This window comes from Myxozyma melibiosi (genome assembly GCF_037950935.1).
Source record: "Myxozyma melibiosi strain Phaff 52-87 chromosome Unknown BZA70scaffold_1, whole genome shotgun sequence".
NCBI classification, from domain to species: Eukaryota; Fungi; Ascomycota; class Lipomycetes; order Lipomycetales; family Lipomycetaceae; genus Myxozyma; species Myxozyma melibiosi.
The window spans coordinates 3540519-3563422 of NW_027042915.1; the positions used below are offsets into that span (position 1 = coordinate 3540519).

The following is a 22904-nucleotide window of genomic DNA, read 5'->3' on the forward strand; positions in this document are numbered from 1 at the left end:
TTTACTTGCTCGGATTAATCTGGTCTTTCTACTGCCACTTGGTTTTTTAACTGATCAAAGAAAACCTACGTTGATCTACCGAAGGCCTCTCGCTGGTTGCCGCCTATAATAATACATTGCAATCCCGGAAGTTAGGAAATCGCCAATGTATAGCCGTCTGACTGGAAACAATTCGCCTTCAAGACGTCAGGGCAGTCCTCTGCGGAACTCAACTCGCGCTGACGATCTCGAGCCATTAAATGTCAATACCTCAGACGAGTCTTCTTCTGATGCCGTTTCTCGGTCATACTCTGGACTTGGGATGACTCTAGGTTTGTCGTCTGTTTTCTATTCAAATATGGATTGCTTGGTTGTGTTTCTGACTTTGATTTGCTTTTGCTACAGACGATCCGTCGATTCCGTACTCAACTCCGCCTTCTCCAACCAAGACTCCGTTCTCAGCTCGTGCAGCTCGCTCTGCAACTGCACCTCTCACGCCTCGGACCGCCCGTCTAGTCCATGACGACGACGATGACAGCTTCTCTGCCTCTGCGCGCGGCCGAATGGCATCCCGCGGCAACGAGTCGTCTTATACGACCATCGTTACTCCCCTTCGTGCCGCGCATATTGAATCTGGACATTCCCGCTCGGAACACGTGTCGCCTACTCGCGAAAGCATTGCTGATCTCGACGTAAACACATCGCCATACGCACCAACCCACAGTGGAGCTATCAGACCACTTCCTTTGCCCCCAGCCGCGCTTGCCGGTGGCAGTGGTAGTAGACCAGGCAGTCCTGTCAGATCCTTGACACCTAGCGTCTCTTCACCTCCGCCTTCCTTCCCAAGTCTTGCAGAGCTTCAGAATCATCGGGCAGTGGATGCGCTGATCAACATGAACTCGATCTCATCTGATTCCGGTGCGGCAGACAGCCTGTCGTCTTCGCAGCCTTCGAGCCCACGAAAATCGGAAAATGCTAAGATTGCTCGGTCGCTGATTCCGGCACCTGTGTTGGCTCCGCCTGCAGGTACTCGTATGGGTGATTACTCGTTAGTTGGCGAAGACGAGGATGACGAGGACGATACCCTCGACAGATACAGCCGGTCTTCGCTGCCATCGTATACTAGCAACCGTCGGGGTACCATGTCTTCTGCCGGATACGGAAAGCTAGACGACGAGGACGATGACGAGTCTGGCTCGGAATACAGTTACGATGAGAAGGAAGGAGGTTCTATGGGAAGTCCGGTCATTGAGTCGGTTCCCGAAATGGCCCAGCCAAGACGACACCGCTCAATGGCTCGCAAGCAAGTCCGTTTGGTTCGTGGTAATCTCGTGCTTGACTGTCCTGTACCTACCAAGCTGTACAGCTTCTTGCCTCGCCGTGACAATGATGAGTTCACATATATGCGATACACCGCCGCGACCTGCGAACCTGACGATTTCATGAAGTGCGGCTTCACTTTACGTCCTGCTAACAATGATCGTGAAACTGAGCTTGTTATTTGTATCACCATGTACAATGAGGACGAAGTAAGTTTCACTCGCACGATGCACGCGGTCATGAAGAACATTGCACACCTTTGCTCGCGCTCGAAGAGTCGCATGTGGGGTAAAGAAGGATGGAAGAAGGTGGTAGTCATCATTGTCGCTGATGGCCGAAAAAAGATAAACCCTCGAGTGCTTGATTGTTTGGCTTCAATGGGAATCTTCCAGGATGGAATTGCCAAGAACTCAGTCAATGGCCAGGAGGTCAAGGCTCATATCTACGAGTATACCACTCAGATTTCTTTGGACTCAGATCTCAAGTTCAAAGGTGCTGAGAAGGGCGTCGTGCCAGTTCAGGTTCTGTTTTGCTTGAAGGAAAATCAGGCAAAGAAGCTCAACTCTCATAGATGGCTTTTCAATGCGTTTTGTCCTATTTTGCAGCCCAATGTGTGCGTGTTGCTCGATGTTGGTACGCGTCCTGGAAATACTTCTCTTTACCATCTTTGGAAGGCGTTTGACCAAGACTCCAATGTCGCCGGTGCGTCTGGCGAAATTCGGGCTATGCTTGGCAAGGGTTGGAGAAATTTGCTGAATCCCATTGTGGCGGCCCAAAATTTTGAGTACAAGATGTCGAACATTTTGGATAAACCGATGGAGAGTGTGTTTGGTTACATTACTGTCTTGCCAGGTGCCCTTTCAGCCTATCGTTATATTGCTCTTCAGAACGATAGCGACGGCAATGGTCCACTCGCGCAGTACTTCAAGGGTGAGAAGCTTGAAGGCAAGGACGCTGATGTTTTCACCGCAAATATGTACCTCGCTGAGGACAGAATTCTGTGTTGGGAGCTGGTCGCTAAAAAGGGAGAGAAGTGGTTGCTGAAGTATGTCAGTAACTGTACCGGTGATACCGATGTTCCAGGTTCGTTTTCTTTTTCTGTCTACTTCCCAGGGTTGTTTCATAAGGCTAACACTATATGATAGATGCGGTTGCTGAGTTTGTTAGTCAACGTCGAAGATGGCTGAACGGTGCCCTATTCGCGGCGCTTTATGCCCAGCTTCACTTCAAGCAAATCTGGAAGACTGAGCACTCAATCGTCAGAAAGATCAGTCTGCATATTGAGTTCATCTACCAATTTGTCAGCCTGCTGTTCACCTTCTTTTCTATGGCAAACTATTTTCTCACGGTCTATTTCATCACGGGTAGTTTGAGTGACGATTCGGTAGATCCGTTTGGCACCAGCGGAGGATTCTATATCTTTGTCATCTTGAAGATCTTGATGACAATTTTGATTGCATCTCAGTTTATCATCAGCTTGGGTAATCGGCCTCAGGGAGCCAGAGCAATGATAGTAACTAGTATGGCACTGTTTGCGCTTATCACTGCGTACGCTACTGGATGCGGAATCTACTACATTGCTCGCGAATTGACCAATACTGATGATAACAGTAGCGACACCATGCTGGATATGGTTGTTTCTATAGCCTCGACGTTTGGATTGTACATTGTCATGTCGATTTTGTACCTCGATCCGTGGCACATGGTTACAAGTTTGCCACAGTATTTCTTGCTCACACCTTCGTATATCTGCATTCTCCAGGTCTATGCTTTCTGTAACACTCACGATGTTACTTGGGGTACCAAAGGAGAAGACAAGAGCAGCAACGATCTCGGAGCGGCGGTCGGTGGAGCGGGCAAGGATATCGTCGAGGTTGAGATGCCCTCTGAACAGCTTGATATTGACGCCGGATACGAAGATGCGCTTGCAAACTTGAGAGAGCGCAAGCAGGTTGAAGGAAATACCGGACCGAGCGCGTACACAATCAAGGAGGACTATTATCGAGGAATCCGAACCCGTGTTGTCTTGTTGTGGATGATTGCGAACATGATTCTGGTTTTGGTCGTAACTCAAGCGTACGACGTCACTAACACGGGATCAAACAAATATTTGGCTTGTAAGTCTCTCTTTACTATCTCTACTTAGGCTTCCTATGAGAAATAAGCTAACAAATTTATTAGTCATTCTTTGGTCCGTTGCTATCCTAGCCGTGTTCCGTGGATTGGGTTCATTTATCTACCTGTGCATCAGAGTCGTCACCTACCTTGCCGAGACCAAAGTACGTACGAAGGACCATACGCGTGCCTTGACCGAAAAATTTCATCGTTAGAGTTAGAATTTTGGAGAATACCTAGGAGGTTATTATTTTGTCAGTTTGTTATTATATACCACAGTGTCGAGAGTCACGATCGTTGCTTATTTCATCCATTTTGAGTGTCTTTGTATTTTGTCTGCTCTTTTTCTTATGCTTTAATTGGTTTAATTTTGTGAATATCATTTTGGGTAACTAATAGGGCATTAATTTTTCAAAACAAGCGCATTGTTTCCTGAGCTCGCTGCAGAGCGACGGAAGTGAATCTCAACTGAGGATAGTCGTCTCCACTTTGCATAGACTACTGTGCATAGACCACTGTACAGCGCGATATTTTCATTCATCAGATGTATCTGAACGATTAATTGAGCTTGATCATCATCCGTAAACGGGAAAAATCACGAATATGTGCGGCGCGTCAAGTATGTTTACTTTCGGCCAAGATTAGAAACCCTATTACACCAGACACGCGCCCGCCCGAACCACGATCCGCACATTTAGGCGCGCCCGCCCTTCTTCCCTCTCTTCCCCCTTCTCTTCTTCCTCCCCCGGGACAGGTTTTCGGCTCCTGTCCCACCCCAGCGATTTGATCTATTTCCCAGCAATAGATCGGGATTATCGGCATCCCGCGGCTCCCTCTCGACGGCAGAAACATTAGGAGGTTGGTGAGGGTAAGCTTTGATCTCTCTTTCTCTTCTCGCATGCAAGGCACCTCGTGAAGTCGCCAGAAAGCAACCTATACTGCGCAGGTAGCACTTTTAGAGGGCGCCATATACCGAAGTGGTAGTATTCTCAAAGTGTAGACTGCGCTGTTCCACGAGCATCTCCAGAGAAACTGCCTATGCGTGGGTAGCGTTCTTGTACTGAGAGCAGACTACCCCGCGCCAGGTAGCATCTCTGGGGGGGGCTAAGACTGGAGCAGATAGCGCGCCTTTCAGGGTAGCACAATATCCAGGTAGCGTTCTCTAAGAGTTGCATACACCACAGCAGGTAGGACTTGCTTTCTGTGGCAGGACCACGGGAAGTTAGGGAGTAGCTTATTCCGGTCCGGTTCGCGGCGGTTGCACACCCCCAAGAGTGAGCGTCGTGCCATGCATGCGAGAGAAGAAAGGGGGAGAGAAGCTTACCCGACCAAGCGGTTTGGTATATGACCTGCCTGAAAAAAACCGTTATCAGCACGGTCCCTTCTACGACGAATATCCGGTCTGTTTCCCAGCAGCAGACCGAGACGAGCGACATTTCTGTTTCTCAGCAACAGATCGAGACGAACGACATTTCTGTTTTTCAACAACAGACCGAGACGAGCAACATTTCTGTTTTTCAACAACAGACCGAGACGAACGGCATTTCGGCTCTCTCTCGACGGCAAGAACATTCGGCGGAGGTTGATGAGGGTATGTTTTAATCTTTCTTTTTTTTCTAACAGGCATGGTGCCTCGTGAAGTCGCCAGAAAGCAGCCTATGCTGCGCAGGTAGCACTCTTAGAGGGTGCCGAATACCGAAGTGGTAGTATTCTCAAAGTGTAGACTGCGCTGTTTCATGAGCATCTCCAGAGAAACTGCCTATGTCTGGGTAGCACTCTCTGGGGGGGCTATGACTGGAACAGATAGCGCGCCTTTCAGGGTAGCATAATATCCAGGTAGCGTTCTCTAAGAGTGGCATACAACGCAGCAAATAGAGCAGGCTTTCTGTGGCTGGACCTCGAGACGTTGGGTAGTTGCATATTCCCGGTCCGTTTCCGCGGTTGCACACCCTCAAGAGTGGGCGTCGTGCCATGCATGCGAGAGAAAAAGAAGGGGAGAGAGAAGCTTACTCAACCACGCGGTCTGGTATATGGCCTGCCCGCGCAGATACCGGGTGAGTGCGCTCGAAGGCACTGCAGTGCCGTTGTCGGCCCGGTCCCTCTGCGTGGCCGTCTCATGTACGCGCCGAGGATCCTGCCTGTTCAGGGTGGACGCGGCTGGTCAGGGCGGCCAATCTGATGAACTTCTTCTCTAGCCAGGTTGCTCATTGGATTTAAAACGTCTTCGTTGTCGCGTCTCTTCAACGAATGCACTGGTAAGTTGCGCCGTCGCAAGGGAGCCCCGAGGCGACGGTTGTTGAAGAAAGTCCGCACGACCAGGCGGTTCAAGCGCAACGTTGACAATCCACCAATACGGGGGCGGTCCATGACTGCCTTCTGGGTGAAGTCGGGTTTTAGTGGGTATGGCGATTTCGAGAGTCGCAGAGTCCCACATAACTCTTGAGCAGGGCTTCATAGTCTTGTTCAAGAGTATGCGTAACGCATTCTTCCCGATCCTGGCACCAGTCGTTTTATGCGCGCTCTCACTTTCTCTGTCTTTTCTGTATCTGCTTCTCTGATGCTGCTCTGTTCTGATTTATGCTGACAAGCTGTTGCGCTGGCTTGTTGTACTGTTGTGTTGTACTTTTACGTTGCTTTGTTGTTCTACTATTTCTTTGTTGTTGTTTTGTGTCTTTTTTATATTTCTTAGCAGAGAGCAGAGTTGTTTGTGTATTTGATGTATCAAGAGCGCGCAGCGGTACCGTATTGTAAAACCAAGAAAGAAAAAAAAACGAATTCCTTTCTTTGTTGTTTGATATGATTCTTGAATAGTGGTCGTGAGGATCAAACATAATGACAGTGGAATTTGGGAAGGGCGTATATGCTCATGCATATGGAAAGAGTGAACAGATTTTGTCACCGAAGTTCTCGGGTTCAGTATTTAGGTCGTGCACGAGCGTATATTAAAAATCATAAAAACATAGATCAAAAAAAAGCGCTACTCTAGCAAAATTCATTTTTCTAGCTCTAAGAGAGAAAGAACACGAAAACGAAAGCGCTTAGTGAGCGAATCTAAAATCAAGTCTCCGACTACCCTCATCTTTCGTCGTAAGAGTGTACTGCACCTTCTCTTCCTGCGTCATTTGGTTCCAGATCTTCTCACGCTGCCGGTTTCTAAAGATGTAGTAGAACTTGACAAAGATGTAGTTGACGATGTTCAGGCACGCTATCCCGATCAGCACTGAATTTCCTCGTTTGTATAACGGCTTATCGTCGGAGCGGTATACGTAGGAGGATATGATACCGCTTAACTGGACAAACATATTGTACAGCGCTGCCGACAACGTTCTCGTGCGGACCGAGTTTGAGTTGCGGGAAGTCCAGGCAACTTGGATAGCGTGCGTGGAAGGATGACCGATCAAGATAGTTGTGACTGCGTATTTGGACCAGCGGTTTGAGCCGGCGTCGAAGATTCGGAGCGGGATAAGAAGGGCGAGAACCCAGACTTGGCCAAAGATGCCGAGAATGCTTCGCTGGTCGATGCGCTGGGAAACGTAGGTGATAGCAAGTAGCGTGAACAGGCCAAGAAACTGTTTGGGAAGAGTCAAAAGTGTTGTCTGCAAAGTGGTGAACCCGAGCGATCGCAGTGTCAGCGTGAGATAAGTGTCGACAGGGGCCGCGCTGATGCCAAATAACAAGCCGATAATGTAGATGGGCCACAGATCAAAGTCTTTGAATGACTTCCCGAGCATTTTCCAGTCAAGCGCCTGGCGATTGTGCATTCCGCCTTTGTTTGGATCGTCTCGCAAAACCCGATTGACTATGATAGCCTCTTCTTTAGCCGTAAACCAGCCGTCTTTGCCTCTGAACCAGGAGGCTGTTTTAGTGGGCGAGGGAGGCATGAGAAGAAATGAGATAAGACCGATGACGACGGTAATACATCCTTCAATCAAAAACAACCATCTCCATCCCTCATAGCCGAGAACTCCGCGCATGCGAAGGATTCCAAAGGCCATAAACGCGGCAATGATCTCCGACGTGGTCAAGGCCGCCCAGAAATAAGCTAGGCGGACAGGTAGCTCGATGCTGGTGTAGAAGTAGGAAAGATAGAGACAGATGTCGGCAATAAAGCCTCCCTCCCAGGCTCCAATCAAGGCACGGGTGATATAGAATCCGGCTTCGTCTTTCAGCCAGAACTGAGACAGCGCCACGATACTCCACGAGATCATCTAGACGATTGCCAGACCACGTCAGTATGAGATCTTCGTAATAAAGCTTTGTAGTGGGAGGCAACTTACCTGTATGGGAATCCACACATCCGGACCTAGTTTCTTACTCACGAGCTGCGATGGCACTTCGCAAATCAAGAAGAAAACTTTGAAGATCGTATTTCCGTTGTTAAACACTGTAAAGGTCAGCAACAGCATTACCAGCGCAGGACTTCAGCAGGATATTTACCGTCTGTGGAGAAACGAAGATCATCAAGCATGTTATCCGCAACAGCCTGGGAGATATTCGCGCGATCCAGCTGCAAAGCCATAAACATGACGGCAACCCAGGTCATGATACGCAAGTCGACTTTGCGAACAACCTTGCGCTCCTCGCGCCAAGTCCAGCGGAACTTTGGATCGAACCGGTGCAGGTTCTCGTAGTTGTCAATCGGGCGGAAGTAATTGCATTTATCGGGATCGTCAAAGACAGACGGTTGAGTGGCTATTTCATCGAGCAGGGGGTCGGACTTCTTTGAACGAGACCAGAAATAGTATTTCTCAGGAGCCCTTGAAGAGAGCTCTGGCCAGTCATCGGGGATGTTGAGCTTTGCCGCAACACCGCCGTAGACGCTGTCGTAGTCGGAAAGCGATGAGGAGTCGAAGTTGGCACCCTTTTCGTTTTCAAGCACGACAGCTGCCTTCTTCTCAGACTCAGCTTCGGAGGCGATGGAGGTTCGAGAGCGGTCAGCCATACTGCTTTGTTTGAAGAAGAGGGGCGTTTTCAGATGGATATCAGACGGGTTATATAGTCGTCCTCGGGTGGGCTTGTATCCAGCTCACCGAAAGAGAAAAACCTTTCGGGTCTTTGAGCTGTTTTTCTCTTTCGGTGAGCTGTCTGCAATCAATTTTCGTATTAACCGGTATCAAAGCTAGTATATTCATTTGGAAAAATCAGTCGGCAAGTGGACTTGACAGATGAAATGTCGCAATTGCAAGATGATGTGATGAATCAGAAATCGAATTTGTATAGACAGATCCTGGCCAAGAAAAAAGACGTGCAGGGAAAAGTAACGGGTATCTTCATCAAAAAAACTAATATCAGACAGCTTGGTATTGCTAGTAGTTATGAGCCATAGGTTACCATGTTCACTAAGACACATCGTGGATATTGTCAAGCAGGGTATTACAGTAAGATGGTTGGAGTAAAGCTGTTGCTACCGAGCTACCAAACCAAACCAGGACATATTCCTCACGATTTCCCAGCTCATTGCAGATTCTGATAATCCAAGCCATTCGGCCCAAATACCCTTTCCACAAAGACAATTCTGGGCATCTCAGCTGTGTGCCTTGGGAGAGAGCTATTGATGGATTGATGCGACATGACTCCCAGATGGCGAAATCAGAAGGCGCAACCTTAAACCGGAATCTAAATCTACGAGGCGAAGCGAAGATCAAACAAAGGCTGCATCCTGTGCTCGCCGTATCTATTGTGCCAAGCGGTGTTGAGAGCTTATCGGTATTCATCATTTATGTTCTATTTGACTAATTTTTGAAAGGGAAAAGTGCAATAGTCTAGGTTGAAGATAGCTGGTCCCCTCAACGATTGTGGAGGAACATCACACGCAGATGCGATGAGTATCTGATTTTGGCGATTCAGTGCTTCCATAAGAAACATGGATCGGTTGACTGTGAGTCGGGGTGCTGTCTTGATTACAATGAATGGGACGAAAACTAATTATGATTCTCTGAAGTTCAACCGTGCCAACTGAGCTTAATAACCTGATATTTTCAGCAGTATCGCGCCATACTCAAACTCTACAGATTCAGCCGTGTGTAAGATATAAACGATAGTACCCCACTGACTTCCACAGACGGCTGAAGTAGACAGAATTCTATTTATTCGTCATTTTTCTATCCCGAGCTGTATCCGACAGCCAGTAGATCGCAGATTATTCACGCGAGTACGAGCAGATTTGGTGCATGATACTCACACCCTGTTCGTTGTAAATAATGCAGCAGCAACGCCGGTCATCTCAAAAGGAATACTACTCCAGCTGAGCGTCAGATATTAATATTCGATAGTCCTCGACAGTGATTGCCGATATAGAACCGACAGGGTCACATCGTGCCCGTTATGCGATCAGCCCTGTAAGCAACACTATCAGGGACATAACGACTCAAACAAACCCCGCTGAGAAACTTTACAAAATCAAACAATACAGCAAAATCTTTTCTCAGTAATCCCACCACAATGTAGACAGATTCGCGCGGAAGCCGGCGACCTGCGAAGAGAGAATACGAGGCTTGCAGTCTGGACATTGCGTACTTTCATGGCTGAATTTCTCAATTTACTGTATCTGTGGGATCATCGCAAAAAGGGCTATAGATATGGTTCGGCCTTCTGCGTAGACCAGCGTTTGATAGTCGCACTTCTCTTCTGTCCGGCGCGGGACCCCGCTGGACCGTCGGCGCGCGAGACGGCGTTGAGGGTATACAATGCTAAGAACAGACAATGAAAGAATACAGCCGGTCAAAGTAGCCACGTCAAACTGTCACGCCTTCTTGACATACTTTTGAGTGCCTTGTAAAGTATAGGGCAAACAAATGCTTTCTGAACGTGCTTGTCATTCACATGCCCAAGCTATATCAAGAGTGCACTTGGCAGGGTATCAGATATCCTTCATCAGGTACTTTTGCCGCTCTCACCACACAGATCCACAACCGTATAACAGAGAACAGCTGCACCACATACACATTCACACCGCTTCGATTTGCCGCTCTCACCACACAGATCCACAACCGTATAACAGAGAACAGCTGCACCACATACACATTCACACCAATACGAAGCCTGATCAATCTCCTACTTGGCGTCTGGCAACCCAGCATCTACCTCTCGAGCCCTAAGTAAGAGCCCAAGTTACCCGGATTAGGGCACTAGCGCCAGTATAAAGCGCACCTTCGGTGATCCAAAATTTTCTTCTCTTTTTCTCTTTTTTCTCTTCAATCAAAAAGTAAAGAGAGGTTTTTTTGCCACGACGGTACTTGGTCGCTTTCATAAGGGGTTCCGTTGCCATTCGTCTAGATTTACTCTAGACGACCACTCTCGAGAGTAGCTATCTTGTATAGGTCCTGAATAGGAAGTTTGGCTTTCGTTTTTCGTGTCCCATTTGGTTGGGACGATGAGGGCTGAATGTCGATGAAGGGGCACAGATCTTTGTTGATTCTGTCTGTTTTTGTATTTCTAGTGAGATAATCAAAGATAATGAACAAAAAACAATATGTATAAGTAGAAGATGTAGAGCAAGAAAGAAGGCAATCGGCGGAAACAAAGATATTCTTCGTCAACAGCATTTAAGGTTTGCTACTCAGTCCTCGAGACCGCTGACACGGCTTATCGCATCGCGGCCAGACCCCGTCCACTTGCTTTATCAGCGCTGTTTGTTATCAATTGTATTTCCCCAGTTGCTCGCAATCGTCTCTCTGATCCAGCTCAATTGGAAGGACTCTACAAAGTCACAGCCAAAAGATGTCTTCTATCTCCACCCTCTTATTCACCTACAACTGCGGCCAGACCCTGCAGCCTGTCGCGCCTCTGCGATCGGCCATAACGGCCGCAATCGCAGCGCCGACCGCAAAGGCCGCTCCGTCATTGATCTTCCTCTCGCTCGAGGAGCTTGCGCCAATCCATGAGGTCTTTTACTTTGAGAAGCTGCACAAGTACTTGAAACCCTTCTTCGAGGCCGTCACAACGCTCGAGCTCGCGCCATACAAGATTGTGTCGTCGATCAGCTCGGGTCTCACCGCGGGTGTCCTTTTCATCAAGACCGCCGCCGAAGGCGAGGATCAATTGATTGCCTCCGATGTTCGTACTTCTGCAGTCTCCTTCGGTGCCCTATCAATGGGCCTCAAGGGTGCCGCCGCTATCCGCGTGACAATCTCGGTCGTCGACGAAGAAGCACCTGCCTCCGAGTCTTCCAAAACCCCTCTCCCCACAGCCCCGGTCAGCTTCAAAAGCCTACCACCGCCCACGCCCACAAAATTCAAGGGCGTCAGCCTGACTTTTGTCGCCGCCCATCTCGCAGCAAACGAGGGCCTCAAGGCCAAACGCGACCAGAACTTCGTCGACACGGCGCGCAAGCTCGCGTTCTTCCCGCCCGTCAACCCAGGAGACGAGTACGTCGTTGCGTCGGTCGTCGACGAGCAGCGAGACCGCGACTTCCTTTACAAAGACGACACGCATGTCTTCTTCTGCGGCGATCTGAATTACCGCGTGCAGATCCCTGCTGCTCCGGTCGCTACACCTGCTGCGGCCAAGGACGCGCCGAAATGGACTGCGCCCGAAAGCGGCTCGTTTGTCGAGAGCTGGCTGCCACACGACGAGCTGACGGATTCGCTGACCAACAAAACTGCGTTTTGGGGTTTCAAGGAGGCACCTATCACGTTCGATCCTACGTACAAGTACACAGGATCAGGCGAGTCGAGAGCATACACGACCAAGCGGGTGCCTAGCTGGTGCGACCGCGTGCTCTACCTCGACGTATTCGAGAAGAACAAAGTGTCAATCAAGAAATACGCATCGCTGCCGAGTCTGACTACGTCAGATCATTCGCCAGTCTACGCTCTAGCCACCGTGCCCATCGACGCCGCGCCCGGTCCACTGCCCACCGAGTTCGTCGACCTGCTCGCCGAGAAATCGATCGCCGCCACCACGACCGAGACCACAGATGACTTTGTGCCCGAGGCCGAAGAGGCAGAGGAGCCCCAGGAGTCGGATGAACTAGTTGCCGCGAAGAACAAGCGCATGAAAACCCTCTACGCCGTCGTCTCAGACCAAGTCTCGGCCCAAAACGACCACCTGCATTCTCGCAAGGCTGGCCGGATTCGCAAGGCAGAATGGTACTTTGGTCTCTCGCTCTACCTGCTCTTCACGCGGGCCGGCAACGTCACGCTTGTCTCGTCCATTGTTGCGCTCATTGCGGTGTACTTGTACTTGTACAGCCTTCTTTCGGCGTTTGTGGAGAAAAACAAGGATACCAGTATTCTGGCCCTTATCTTTGGCGCTGACAGAGTCAGACCTCGGCGTCGTCGCGGTCAGGTCGTGCCTACGTCTGTTCCGACGTCTGTCCCGACGTAGTGAGCCAGATTGTACTGAGTTTATGCTACGGTAGGTAGGAGGACGGGGGAGAATTTTTTATGTATATATTTGTGCTCTTATGCTCATTCGAGACCCTTGGTCGAGATGGTGTATTCTAGTAGCTTAAGGAATGTGTCTATAGCAAATATGTGAAGTAGTATTGATTCTGGAAAAGAGGAGTATTCTTTATATCATTCCGTCTTTATGATAGAGTATAATATTTATAACCGGGCGGGCGAAGGTAGTCAAGCGAGATATCCATGCTCCTTCAACCAAGCCTTGACGTTCTCGCCATCACGCTCGATCCACTTAATCTTTGACCGCACGCTTTCAAGCGACTGCGCAAGACCCTTGTCGTATCCCTTCGTGTTGCGGGACTCGAAAAACTTGACAATATCATCGACATCAGCCTCCTTAGCGAATCCTCCGGTCGCAAGCGAAACGACCGAAGAAAGCATCGACAGACCAGGAGGAAGAAGCTTCTCGAGCTCGTCCCAGTGCGCCTCAACCCAGGCCCAGAGAGCACGGGTTCCCTCGACAGTGGTGCGGAGACCGCCCATGGGCAGGTAGCAGTCCTGAGTACGGACACTGCCGTCGAGAATCATGTCGAGAGTCTTCTGGATCAGCTTGGGGTTCTTTGTCCGGCCAAGCGAACGCAGAGCAGTGTTCTTCTCCGAAGTGTTGATGGGGTTGAGGTAAGTGTTGTGGATAACCTCCCACTCGGCCTCACCGCCGTTCTGCAGCGCGATGGCAAAGACAGATCCCTTCAAGTTAGGGTGGATAGCCTTCTTATCTCCAGCAGCGAAGCGGGCAAACAAGTCCTTGGCAGCAGCAACGACAGTCTCGTCGCCAGCAGTTCCAGCAGAGCCAAACATGAGAGCCTTGAACTGCTGCTCGACATGGCCAACGTTGGCATCGAACTGCCAGCCGAGGGAAGAAGCCTTGGGCGCAACAAGGTCGCGCTGGAACTTCTTGAGCGCCTCCTTGACAGCTTCATCCTCAAACATCCACGCGCTGCGGATAGCGCCGATGCGAGCAGTGATCTCATCCCAGACCACAAACTCCTGCTCGTTCTTCCATCCGGAAATGAGGTTCAGGAGACCAGTGGTGGAAGCGTAGCCGCTGGCGGCAAGAGCACCGGTGTCAGCGACAAGTCCAGCGCGATCCTCAACACTGAGAAGACCCTCCTGCGCAGCCTTTCCAAGCTTGGCGAGACGGTCGGCAGAGTACGCAGTGCGGTAGATGCCAGAGTGGTCAGCGTTGATCTTGTAGAAGCCAGTGTCGACGGGGAAAGTGGCCTCGCGAGTGTTGAGCATCAACTCCTCATCGACGCCCTTCTTCGTTCTCAAGCCGAGCGAAACGGGGAAAATGGTCTCATCCTCCTCAGGCTTGACGTCACCCGAGGTCAGGAATCTGTTTTGGCGGACGGTGATGCTCTTGCCATCGGCAGCCTCAGTCACGGTCAGAACAGGGTATCCAACCTGCTTGGTCCAGGAGTCCATCAAAGCAGAGACATCCTTGCCAGAAACCTCTGAAAGAGCGGCCCACAAGTCACCAGTCTGGGTGTTGCCGTACTTGTGCTTCTTGAGGTACTTGCGGATACCGGCGATAAAGACGTCTTCTCCGAGGAACTTGGAGACCATTCGCAAGACGCAGGATCCCTTGGAGTAGGAGATAGCGTCAAAGATCTGGTTGATCTCATCGGCACGCTTGACGGGGACCTCAATGGGATGCGAGGAACGCAATCCATCAAGACGGAGAGCAGCCTGGAGGTTGTCGGTGACGTATGACTCCCACACCTTCCAGTCAGGGTAGAACTCATTGCAGGAGAACCACGACATCCAGGTAGCGAAACCCTCGTTGAGCCATAGGCCCTCCCACCAGTCCATGGTAACCAAGTTTCCGAACCACTGGTGAGCGAGTTCGTGCTGCACGACTTCGGCAACACGCTGCTTAGTGGCAGCGCCGGAGGTCTCCTCATCGAAGAGCAAGTCGACGACACGGTAAGTGATCAAACCCCAGTTCTCCATAGCACCGGCCGAGAAATCGGGAATGGCAACCATATCCATCTTGGGAAGAGGGTAGGGCATGTCAAAGGTCTCTTCGAAGAACTTGATGGTCTTGGCCGCAAGCTCGCAGGAGAAGACACCCTGGCTCTCGTTTCCGGGAGTGGCGTAAACGCGGACAGGGATACGGAACCAGGTGGTCTCGACATAGCGCAAATCGGCGACAATGAAAGCGAGCAGGTAAGTCGACATGAGCGGGGTGTTGGCAAAGGAGACGGCCTTCTTGCCGTTGCCAAGGTCCTTGGTAGCGATATCGTTCATGTTTGACAGGCAGGTGAGGTTCTTGTCGGCGATCAAGGTGATTGCGTAGGTGGCCTTAAGAGCGGGCTCATCGAAGCAGGGGAAGGCACGACGACAGTCAGTGGGCTCCATCTGCGTGGTGGCCATGTACTTTGTCGATCCGTCCTCGGCGGTGTATGAAGAGCGGTAGAAACCGGCCATCTTGTCGTTCAGGATTCCGGTGAAGTCAATGGTGAGCTTGACCTGCGAACCGGCGGTGAAGTACTCATTGAAGATGAACTTGACGGTCTGCTGGTCATCATTGGTCTCAGAGGAGTGGAGGGACACGAGCTTGTCACCGGGGAGGGTGAGCACGACGGAGTGGATGTCAATCTCAAGGGAGTTGAGAGTGATCTCTTTCGAGGTCTCAAACACATCCAAGCTGTGTTTCGGCAGAAGTTAGTCAGAGTACAGGGAAGAATAAAAGAGACAATTGCCGATTGTGATGCGGAGAGAGATACGTACAGGATAGAGACGGTACCCTCGAATTTGAATTTCTCAAAATCAGGCTCCAGGGATAGATCATAGTGAAGGGGCTTCACGTTCTGGGGGAGGATCTCTCTCGCACCAGAGGTGCTAGATGAAGAAAAAGAGAAAAAAGTCAGCAAAGCGCACGGAGAGAGGAGAATTGAGAATAGATCACGGTGGAAGCGGTGATCTGGGGGAGTAGGTACCTGTAGCCTCCAGAGACGACGGCGTCAAGCATATCGGGATCGCGTTGCAGGCTGTGGTGGTGCTGACAGGCGTAATGTAAGCTTCGAGAAGCAGTCGAGAGGAGCGAAGGCGAGGAGAAGGGGGAGGAGGAGGAGAGGTGAGCAGGACTCGGAGGAGATGGAGTCGATGACGGAGCGAGAGCAGGCAGAGCGGGAAGCGGAAGTCTTCTACTTTTAGCCGCGGACAGCGAGAATTGGCGGATGGGAGCTAAACGTAGACACCCACGCGCTACCCGGCCCTGACTGCGAACACCGCACGCGAGTTGCGAGAAGACGGCTATTGGCGGAGAAAGACGCATTGGTCCTGGTAGAATGGCCGAAACTCACGAAGGAAGTGGGTCGGGCGGCTCGGGGAGGGTGAGGTCCGACAGCAGAAGCAGCAGGAAGAAGCACGAAGAAGGAGCTGGTGCGGGCTGCCTCTTTCTGTGCTGGCTGAGCGGACTGAGTCGCGGGAAGAGCAGGAAAAAATGGAAGAGCCCGACATCAGAGGCCTGCGGCTCGGGGCGAACTCTATGTCTTCTTACTGTCCTCTTACATCAGATGTGTATTAGATTCTATTAACATGGTTATGACGTTGCTATATCCAAATATGTCCGTTTATATGCAGGAAGAGCGACACTGGAGATGACGGAAACAAGATCTACAAAAGTCATCTCTGGATGTGGCCCACAAAGTTATCGCCCCGGTAGTCGAGATGCACATACGCCCGCTCGACCATAGGAAGCGTTTCAATCGCATACTGCAGCGCCTCGCCCAGATCGTGCGTATCGCGGAGCGACAGCTGGTCCTCGACTACTATATCAACCTCGACCTGTAGTCTATCGCCAGAATGATAGACGTTGACCGCCGTCACCTGCTTTATGCTTTCTGCGAATCGCAGACAGAGATAGGTGACGACTTGCTTGTCGACCGAGTCGCCGGCTACTCCAGACAGGTTGCGGATGTGCTCGAGCGTGGTCTCGACCCATTGGTGGATGATGTATATCGACAAGAGCAACGCGCCCAAAGGATCCAGCCACCAGTATCCGAACAAGTGTCCCGCGATTGGAAAGAGCATTGACAAGATGTTGAACACGATATCGGACATTGCGTCCTGGGCTAGAGCTTGCACGGCCGATGAGTTTATTGACCGGCACCATAGCCAGGCAAACAGCTTTAGTATGACCGCCATCGACATAATTGCAAACGATGGTAGACCCAACCTGACGGGAACCCGCGGACCGCTATATAACCGCTCGATCGCCTCGACTGCTACTTGACAAAAAGACACGATGATGATGACGGAAAACACAAGCACTCCGATCGGCTCCAGCCGGCTACGGCCGACCGGATAATTAAATCGGGTCGTCGAGTCGGTGGATTCGGCCATGCTTGTGCTCAGCCAGATTATTGTCGTGCACAAGAAATCGAGCGCAGAGTCTACCAAGGATGCAATGACCGAGATTGAATTTGTGAGAATCACGATAGCGCCTTTTCCCGCCAGCAGAAATCTTCATCGAACGATCAGTAAAAGCGCGACAAGAAAAAGAAGAAAAGAAAAGGCAGTCTTACATGTTGATCAGGAAATTGACTATGATTGCCAGAGTGACAATGCCAGAGTATTCTTCACGCGCGTCAGTATTTAAATGCGTCTGTCCTTCCTCGTCTATGTTTGCAGGCACAGCAGTTCTTCGTGATGCAGCAGACACGCCATCTGTATAATCATGGATCATTGTGTGAGAGATGTCTGAATCGAGTAGACTGTCGACTTCCATGTATCGCTCCGCGAGCTCATTCTGGGATCTGTAAAAATTTCGTATCCTGCGGGGCATCCGCGACAGCGTTTTGTCGTCAACAATCATCGACGCCCAGTCATATGGAGACTTTGTATTTCCGATCAGGTACTGTGCACGCATTTCGTGCAGCTTCAGTCGCGCACCGGCATGTGACGAGCTGCGACTGCGGAACTGGAAACTGTCGACGGACTTTCCTCTGAGGTTGTGGTAGTGGTGGTGCTGCTTACTTGACGACACCACGAGCGATGTCGCGAGCTGATGAGCGGTGCTGGACAGGACTTGAGCGGATTTCTGCGCGGCTAGTGAGCCGCCGATGGAGACGGTGCGGTAGAGGTGCGAGAGCACGCCGCGGTCGTCGTCCGAGAAATCTTGAGATGAGTCCGATAGCCGTCGGCGGGTAGCGCACGCGACACTCTGGGGCACGTCGTGCATGGGGAGCAGATGGTCGTGTTCATGGGGAGACGAGAGCATGAAGTCTTCGATATCGTCGTCGCCGTCGTCGTCGAGGGGGTCCGAAGCCGAGGAGGAGGAGGAGGGGTCGGAGGAGACGGCGTAGCTGACGACTACAGGTTGTTTAACGGGGGAGAACCCCTCGTCGGGCCCGGGACCACCGCCGAGAGGGACGACGGATGCGGTCGGCATGTCGAGGAGTGAGAGCGAGCGAGCGCGAGGAGCCGGAGCAGGGGGGAGCGGGCCGGGACCAGGAGCGAGCAGGCAGCAGGGAGAGGGACCTGGGAGAGGAAGGCAGGGAGGGCGGGGAGTCAAGTTGTATTTACGGTGGGAGTGAGCCTCAGCGGCAGGCGAAGGGGAACGGCCGAAAAATAAGGTCGCCGGCCCGGGCAGGCCAACAACGGGATATTGGCGAGATTTCTGCTGGACGGTGCGGTCCGAGAGTGAAAGTACGAGATCACTGACTACAGATTACGATGATCCCGAGCGAAGGGCGAATAAAGCGACAACAGCAGGAAACATCAACAGATCGCAGGACAATAAAAGCAATAAGCGGCGGCGCAGTGACCACCAATAAACCCGCACGAGACCCTTGTTCGGCTGTCAACACGAATACGCGGGCGCCCTCGACCGCTGCGGTACATCGCCGACTTATCTGCTCCGCACTAAACTCGCTCACCGGCCGCGTCCGGCCAAACACAGCCGGCGGATATCTGATTGCCCGCGGCCGCCTCTAAACCTGTCGACAGACAGCCAGCACTGCGCCGCACCCAGCCGTTCCCCGCTCTGCGGTGGTGGTCAAAGTATACAGAGTATACGGCATCGTAGGAGTGGACCGGCGCAGTGCTCTGGAGCAGGGCAGCGCGATCTACGCAAGGAGATCCTCCTGCCAACCTCCGCCCCGTCCGATGCGGCAGGGCGGCAGGTCCCTGTCCGTCTGGATGTTGTTTATAGCAGCAGCGAATTTGCTCGTTTCTACCTTGACTCCAGACCGCGAAAACGAGTACGAGCGAAGAGGCTTGGCCATATTTGCTCATAACCATCAGGGCCGTCTCCTCTCTTGCTCCTTCAGTCTCCAATCTCAGTCACTGAACAGTCACTGAAGTTTGAAGCTCAGCATCTGCGCAGGAAGCTGTCGCAAAATTGCTCACAAATGGCGCACAGTTTGCCTTCTGCAAGCGTGGGAGCCAAATACGCAACTTAACTCAGCCCTTACCCGATGCACTTCCATTCTAGGCATCCACCTCTTCACTACTGTTTAGCCGGATGTACAGCGTCAAGCAGCGAGTATCCGAATGCTGGTATGCTACCAGCAGAGTTTTATGGTTATCCTGATTAGATTTTGAAATGTGTGTGACGAGCTGAAAAGTGGGAAGCATGTAGTACGAGGGTTGTACGGCGGTACGGCGGTTCGCTGGCACGGCTATAGCCAGATATCGAGACGCCAGGAGACAGCCATTGCTCTTGCTTTCATATTTCATTCACTGAGCACTAATAGCCTTGATCAGGCATTGGTCCGCAAAGAGCTCTTTGATCCGGACTGCCTGATACAGCATCTGACCAGATCTGTGTTGGGCGGTAATACGACGAAGCAATATCTTGCATCTTGAGAGCAGCCTCGCGCGTCACTGTGCAGACCCTGCCTCTGTTTCTATTCTGCTTCAAACTTCCCTTCATAGCCACACCTTGTCCTCCGCTGTAGAAAAGAATCTGAACAAATGGACACCACGTTATGACCTGAGCAAAGTGCTTCCAATCAGTGCTGAAACACAAACCCCTCGATCAAGCACGTGCACGAAATATCTCGCGAGCAGGGCCTGGCCTGAACGCGCAAGAGTGAGACGTGGCAGTTTCCATGATCTGTCTGTCGTCTTGCACAGAACAAAGCAATTCTATCACTCAAAGTGGAAGACGGCGATATTTGCATATGTTAACCTGAGCGAATCTGCCTTCTGGAACCACAATTGTGCTCGCTTGACCGAGATACAATGTCGAACGCCATCCCAGCTGCTGCAAAGGATCAGCCTGACGCGTCGTCGTCGTCGGGGTCGAAATCGGCAGTCGATCTACCAGCGGGCACAATCACCGTCAAGTCCACTTTTGTCTCGCGGCTGGTTTCGCTCTTGGCGATTGGACTGGCGCTATCACTTATTTTCAATTCGCAAGAGGATGCGTCGCTGTATGATCCTTTGAAAGCATGTGTCGGGTTCTCAATCCTTGCATATCTTATTACTGTCAATCTGATTCCTATTTTGGCGCCGGAGTTTGTTCGAGTTGGGTTTTTTGGTAAGGATTTGGGAAAGAAAGATCGGCCAGTTATGTACGTTTGCTCTGCCTCTTTTGACTTCTAGATCACGAGAAATGATATTAATGATTGCTTTACAGTGCCGAAACAATGGGGGCGGTGTGCGCGGTTGTCTACCTCGTTTCTATGTTTTTCTTTATCCCGTTTCTCTTTTACAAATACTACGTCACCAGCACTTCAGGCGGTGGAAACCGCGAGCAAGGCTATGACGCAGCCGTCGAGCTTCTCCACAAAGGTCGCGCACTACGCATGTTCCCACACTCAAAGCTGGCAGAGTACCTCGCCGCTCTGCTTTCCTTATTTAGCATGCTGGTCCTCGGTGTAGCCGACGATCTGTTTGACATTCGGTGGCGGAATAAGCTGTTCATGCCTGCGATTGCTGCATTGCCAATGATGTTTGTGTATTATGTCGATTTTGGAGTGACGCGGGTCGTCGTGCCTGAGTTTGCGTACAAGGTGTTTTTCCCAGAATCGCTGGCGTACCCGACCACGATCGATCTCGGAGCGCTATACTACGTCTACATGCTTTCTTTGGCAATTTTCCTGCCGAATTCAATCAACATTCTCGCTGGGGTGAACGGCTTAGAAGCAGGCCAGGCGTTCGTCATCGCCATATTCCTTCTCCTCAACGACGCACTCTATATCCTCCCAAGCCGCTTGTTTGGTCTTCCCGAGCACCCAGGCACGGAAGCGCATCTCTTTTCGACATACTTCACCTTACCGCTCGTGGCCGTCACGCTCGCCCTCCTTCGCTTCAACTGGTTCCCAGCGCGCGTATTCGTGGGCGACACGTACTGCTACTTTGCGGGAATGGTGCTTGCGCAGGTCGGTATCGTTGGCCATTTCGCAAAGACGCTGATGCTTTTTTTGGTGCCGCAGGTGTTCAATTTCTTGTACTCTGCTCCTCAACTGTTTCATCTCGTCGATTGCCCGCGCCATCGGCTGCCGAAGCTGAATACCGAGACAGGTCTTCTCGAGCCGTCGCGAGTATATTTCCCGACCAAGCCGCGCAAACTACAGACGTTATTGCTTCGCACTATGAGTATATTCAAACTCATTCACCTAGAGTACGATTCCAAGACCGGTGCAATTGCTTCGGCCTCAAACATGACGCTCATCAACCTGATCCTGACGTGGACAGGACCTCTGCGCGAAGATAGACTGGCGCTGGTTTTGTTGTTGATCCAGGGGTTCACTTGTATGGTTGGTTTGACTGCTCGACACACGATTGCGCCTATAATATTTGGGCGTGATAATATCTGATTCTTGGATCAGAATTGATAAAAGTATTTGTTGAGGGACTTGCAGTGCTGATACAGAAAGTACTCATCCCAGTTTATGGCTGCCTCTCCTACTATGATGGTGGTTTTTAGATCTCAAGTGTAATATTAACATGAAGCAAGTCATTAGATGTATAGTGTAAATTAGATAATTAGCATGGGTGTCTATTTAGAAAAATGCGACAAAGAAAGAACAAAAGCTCCTATAGACGATCCAAAAATCGACCATGGCCAGATAAAACGACAAAACGCAATCACAGACCCACGACATTTTTGCGCTCGTCCTCTAACTGACCTAGCCACTGCTTCACCAATGGATGCTTTATCTTACTCCTCGCTTTGAAAAAATCCGCCAGCTCGACCTTCTTATCCTCCTTTCCCTCGAGCACGTCCATTTCGTACTCGACCGTCTGCAGCAAAAACTCGAATTTGTCGAGATCTTTGACGAACCGGGCCTCGGGAGTTGACATTTCTTCGTATTCGAGGTAGAGTGTGTATAGTTGCGAGGCTGCGTCCGGGTTTAGTGGGCGGATGAGGTCGGCGAGGTAGTTCATCGTTTCACGCTCGCGTCGGTGTTTTTCGTCTGTCCGGAAATCACAGGAGGATGATTAGATACAAGACACAAAATTCGTGAAACAAAAAGGGATAATGTACCAGCGCCGACAGGGTCGGAAGGAGTCAGATCTCCGACTACGGCCTCGGCCAGATCGTGCACGAGAGCAATCATCGCACACTTTCGACTATCAAGATTATCCTCCGGCGGAGCAAGCATAGACATAACCGCCATTCGATACATATGATCGCTGATAGACTCCGCGTTGCCATGCTGAATGCCCTTATCAAGCCAGCCTGTCCGGCGCTGGGTCTTTAGAAACCTGAGGATCCTGAAGAACGACAGCGGTGCCGGGAGGGACAGGATCGATTTTGGAATCGCGAGTTCCGGCGTCCATTGCTGTTGCAGCGGCTCGGTGCCGTTCGCAGCCGTCGAGGCTGCGGATCCGGTTGTCGCTGAGGCCTCGGCTGGAACTTGCATTCTAGTGAATATCTTTCTGAGTGGTTCTTCTCGCGACGGCGGTGAGCTCGAGGACGGAAGCACAGGGTGTAAAAAGGCCGACCGCGTCCGAGAGCTTTTTTTGTTGTTTACGATGATGAAAGTTTAAAAAGCGTTGATGAGATATGGCCTCTGCTCCGAAGAGCCGACTTTGTGTGAAATACAAGAGCCAGTCTGCAGCCACTCTTTGGTCTGCTACATAAACTCATAAAACGAATATAATTGGCAAAAAGACAAGTACTAC

At 51.0% G+C, this 22904-nt stretch overlaps 7 protein-coding genes across 7 annotated transcripts; 3 read left to right on the forward strand and 4 right to left on the reverse strand.

Moving 5' to 3' along the window:
* Positions 1–1271: 1271 nt before the first annotated feature.
* On the forward strand, positions 1272–3629 carry BZA70DRAFT_235102 (chitin synthase-domain-containing protein; the record flags this gene model as incomplete). Its single annotated transcript, XM_064910327.1, has 3 exons — positions 1272–2382; positions 2445–3416; positions 3481–3629. 3 exons carry the CDS (start codon positions 1272–1274, stop codon positions 3627–3629), a joined length of 2232 nt encoding a protein of 743 aa, XP_064771494.1.
* A 2677-nt stretch (positions 3630–6306) lies between these two features.
* BZA70DRAFT_51277 (major facilitator superfamily transporter) lies at positions 6307–8554 on the reverse strand. The gene is made up of 3 exons (XM_064915166.1): positions 7852–8554; positions 7692–7798; positions 6307–7622 (listed from the first exon to the last, which is right to left on the reverse strand). Exons 1-3 carry the CDS (start codon positions 8354–8356, stop codon positions 6453–6455), a joined length of 1782 nt encoding a protein of 593 aa, XP_064771495.1. The 5' UTR covers positions 8357–8554; the 3' UTR covers positions 6307–6452.
* Positions 8555–10980: 2426 nt separating this feature from the next.
* Positions 10981–12863, forward strand: BZA70DRAFT_51241 (Endonuclease/exonuclease/phosphatase). The gene has a single exon (XM_064915164.1). It carries the CDS (start codon positions 11134–11136, stop codon positions 12739–12741), a length of 1608 nt encoding a protein of 535 aa, XP_064771496.1. The 5' UTR covers positions 10981–11133; the 3' UTR covers positions 12742–12863.
* Positions 12864–12986: 123 nt separating this feature from the next.
* Positions 12987–15792, reverse strand: BZA70DRAFT_287767 (peptidase family M1-domain-containing protein; the record flags this gene model as incomplete). Its single annotated transcript, XM_064913982.1, has 3 exons — positions 12987–15468; positions 15552–15662; positions 15761–15792. The coding sequence occupies 3 exons, from the start codon at positions 15790–15792 to the stop codon at positions 12987–12989; spliced, it is 2625 nt and encodes an 874-aa protein (XP_064771497.1).
* A 656-nt stretch (positions 15793–16448) lies between these two features.
* On the reverse strand, positions 16449–17694 carry BZA70DRAFT_233388 (cation efflux family-domain-containing protein; the record flags this gene model as incomplete). Its single annotated transcript, XM_064910255.1, has 2 exons — positions 16449–17289; positions 17351–17694. 2 exons carry the CDS (start codon positions 17692–17694, stop codon positions 16449–16451), a joined length of 1185 nt encoding a protein of 394 aa, XP_064771498.1.
* A 1846-nt stretch (positions 17695–19540) lies between these two features.
* On the forward strand, positions 19541–21876 carry BZA70DRAFT_51262 (glycosyl transferase family 4-domain-containing protein). The gene is made up of 2 exons (XM_064915165.1): positions 19541–20344; positions 20410–21876. The coding sequence occupies exons 1-2, from the start codon at positions 20013–20015 to the stop codon at positions 21590–21592; spliced, it is 1515 nt and encodes a 504-aa protein (XP_064771499.1). The 5' UTR covers positions 19541–20012; the 3' UTR covers positions 21593–21876.
* BZA70DRAFT_254655 (HD domain-containing protein) lies at positions 21746–22886 on the reverse strand. Its single transcript, XM_064910766.1, has 2 exons — positions 22264–22886; positions 21746–22192 (listed from the first exon to the last, which is right to left on the reverse strand). Exons 1-2 carry the CDS (start codon positions 22640–22642, stop codon positions 21864–21866), a joined length of 708 nt encoding a protein of 235 aa, XP_064771500.1. The 5' UTR covers positions 22643–22886; the 3' UTR covers positions 21746–21863.
* Positions 22887–22904: the final 18 nt, after the last annotated feature.

Coding starts and splice junctions, on each gene's coding strand:
- BZA70DRAFT_254655 (XM_064910766.1), bottom strand. CDS start 22,642: ATGCAAGTTCCAGCCGAGGCCTCAGCGACAACCGGATCCGCAGCCTCG. Junction 22,193..22,263: donor TTCCGACCCTGTCGGCGCTG/GTACATTATCCC, acceptor ATTTCCGGACAG/ACGAAAAACACCGACGCGAG.
- BZA70DRAFT_51262 (XM_064915165.1), top strand. CDS start 20,013: ATGTCGAACGCCATCCCAGCTGCTGCAAAGGATCAGCCTGACGCGTCG. Junction 20,345..20,409: donor AAGAAAGATCGGCCAGTTAT/GTACGTTTGCTC, acceptor ATTGCTTTACAG/TGCCGAAACAATGGGGGCGG.
- BZA70DRAFT_51241 (XM_064915164.1), top strand. CDS start 11,134: ATGTCTTCTATCTCCACCCTCTTATTCACCTACAACTGCGGCCAGACC.
- BZA70DRAFT_51277 (XM_064915166.1), bottom strand. CDS start 8,356: ATGGCTGACCGCTCTCGAACCTCCATCGCCTCCGAAGCTGAGTCTGAG. Junction 7,799..7,851: donor TCTTCGTTTCTCCACAGACG/GTAAATATCCTG, acceptor TGACCTTTACAG/TGTTTAACAACGGAAATACG. Junction 7,623..7,691: donor ATGTGTGGATTCCCATACAG/GTAAGTTGCCTC, acceptor GCAATCGTCTAG/ATGATCTCGTGGAGTATCGT.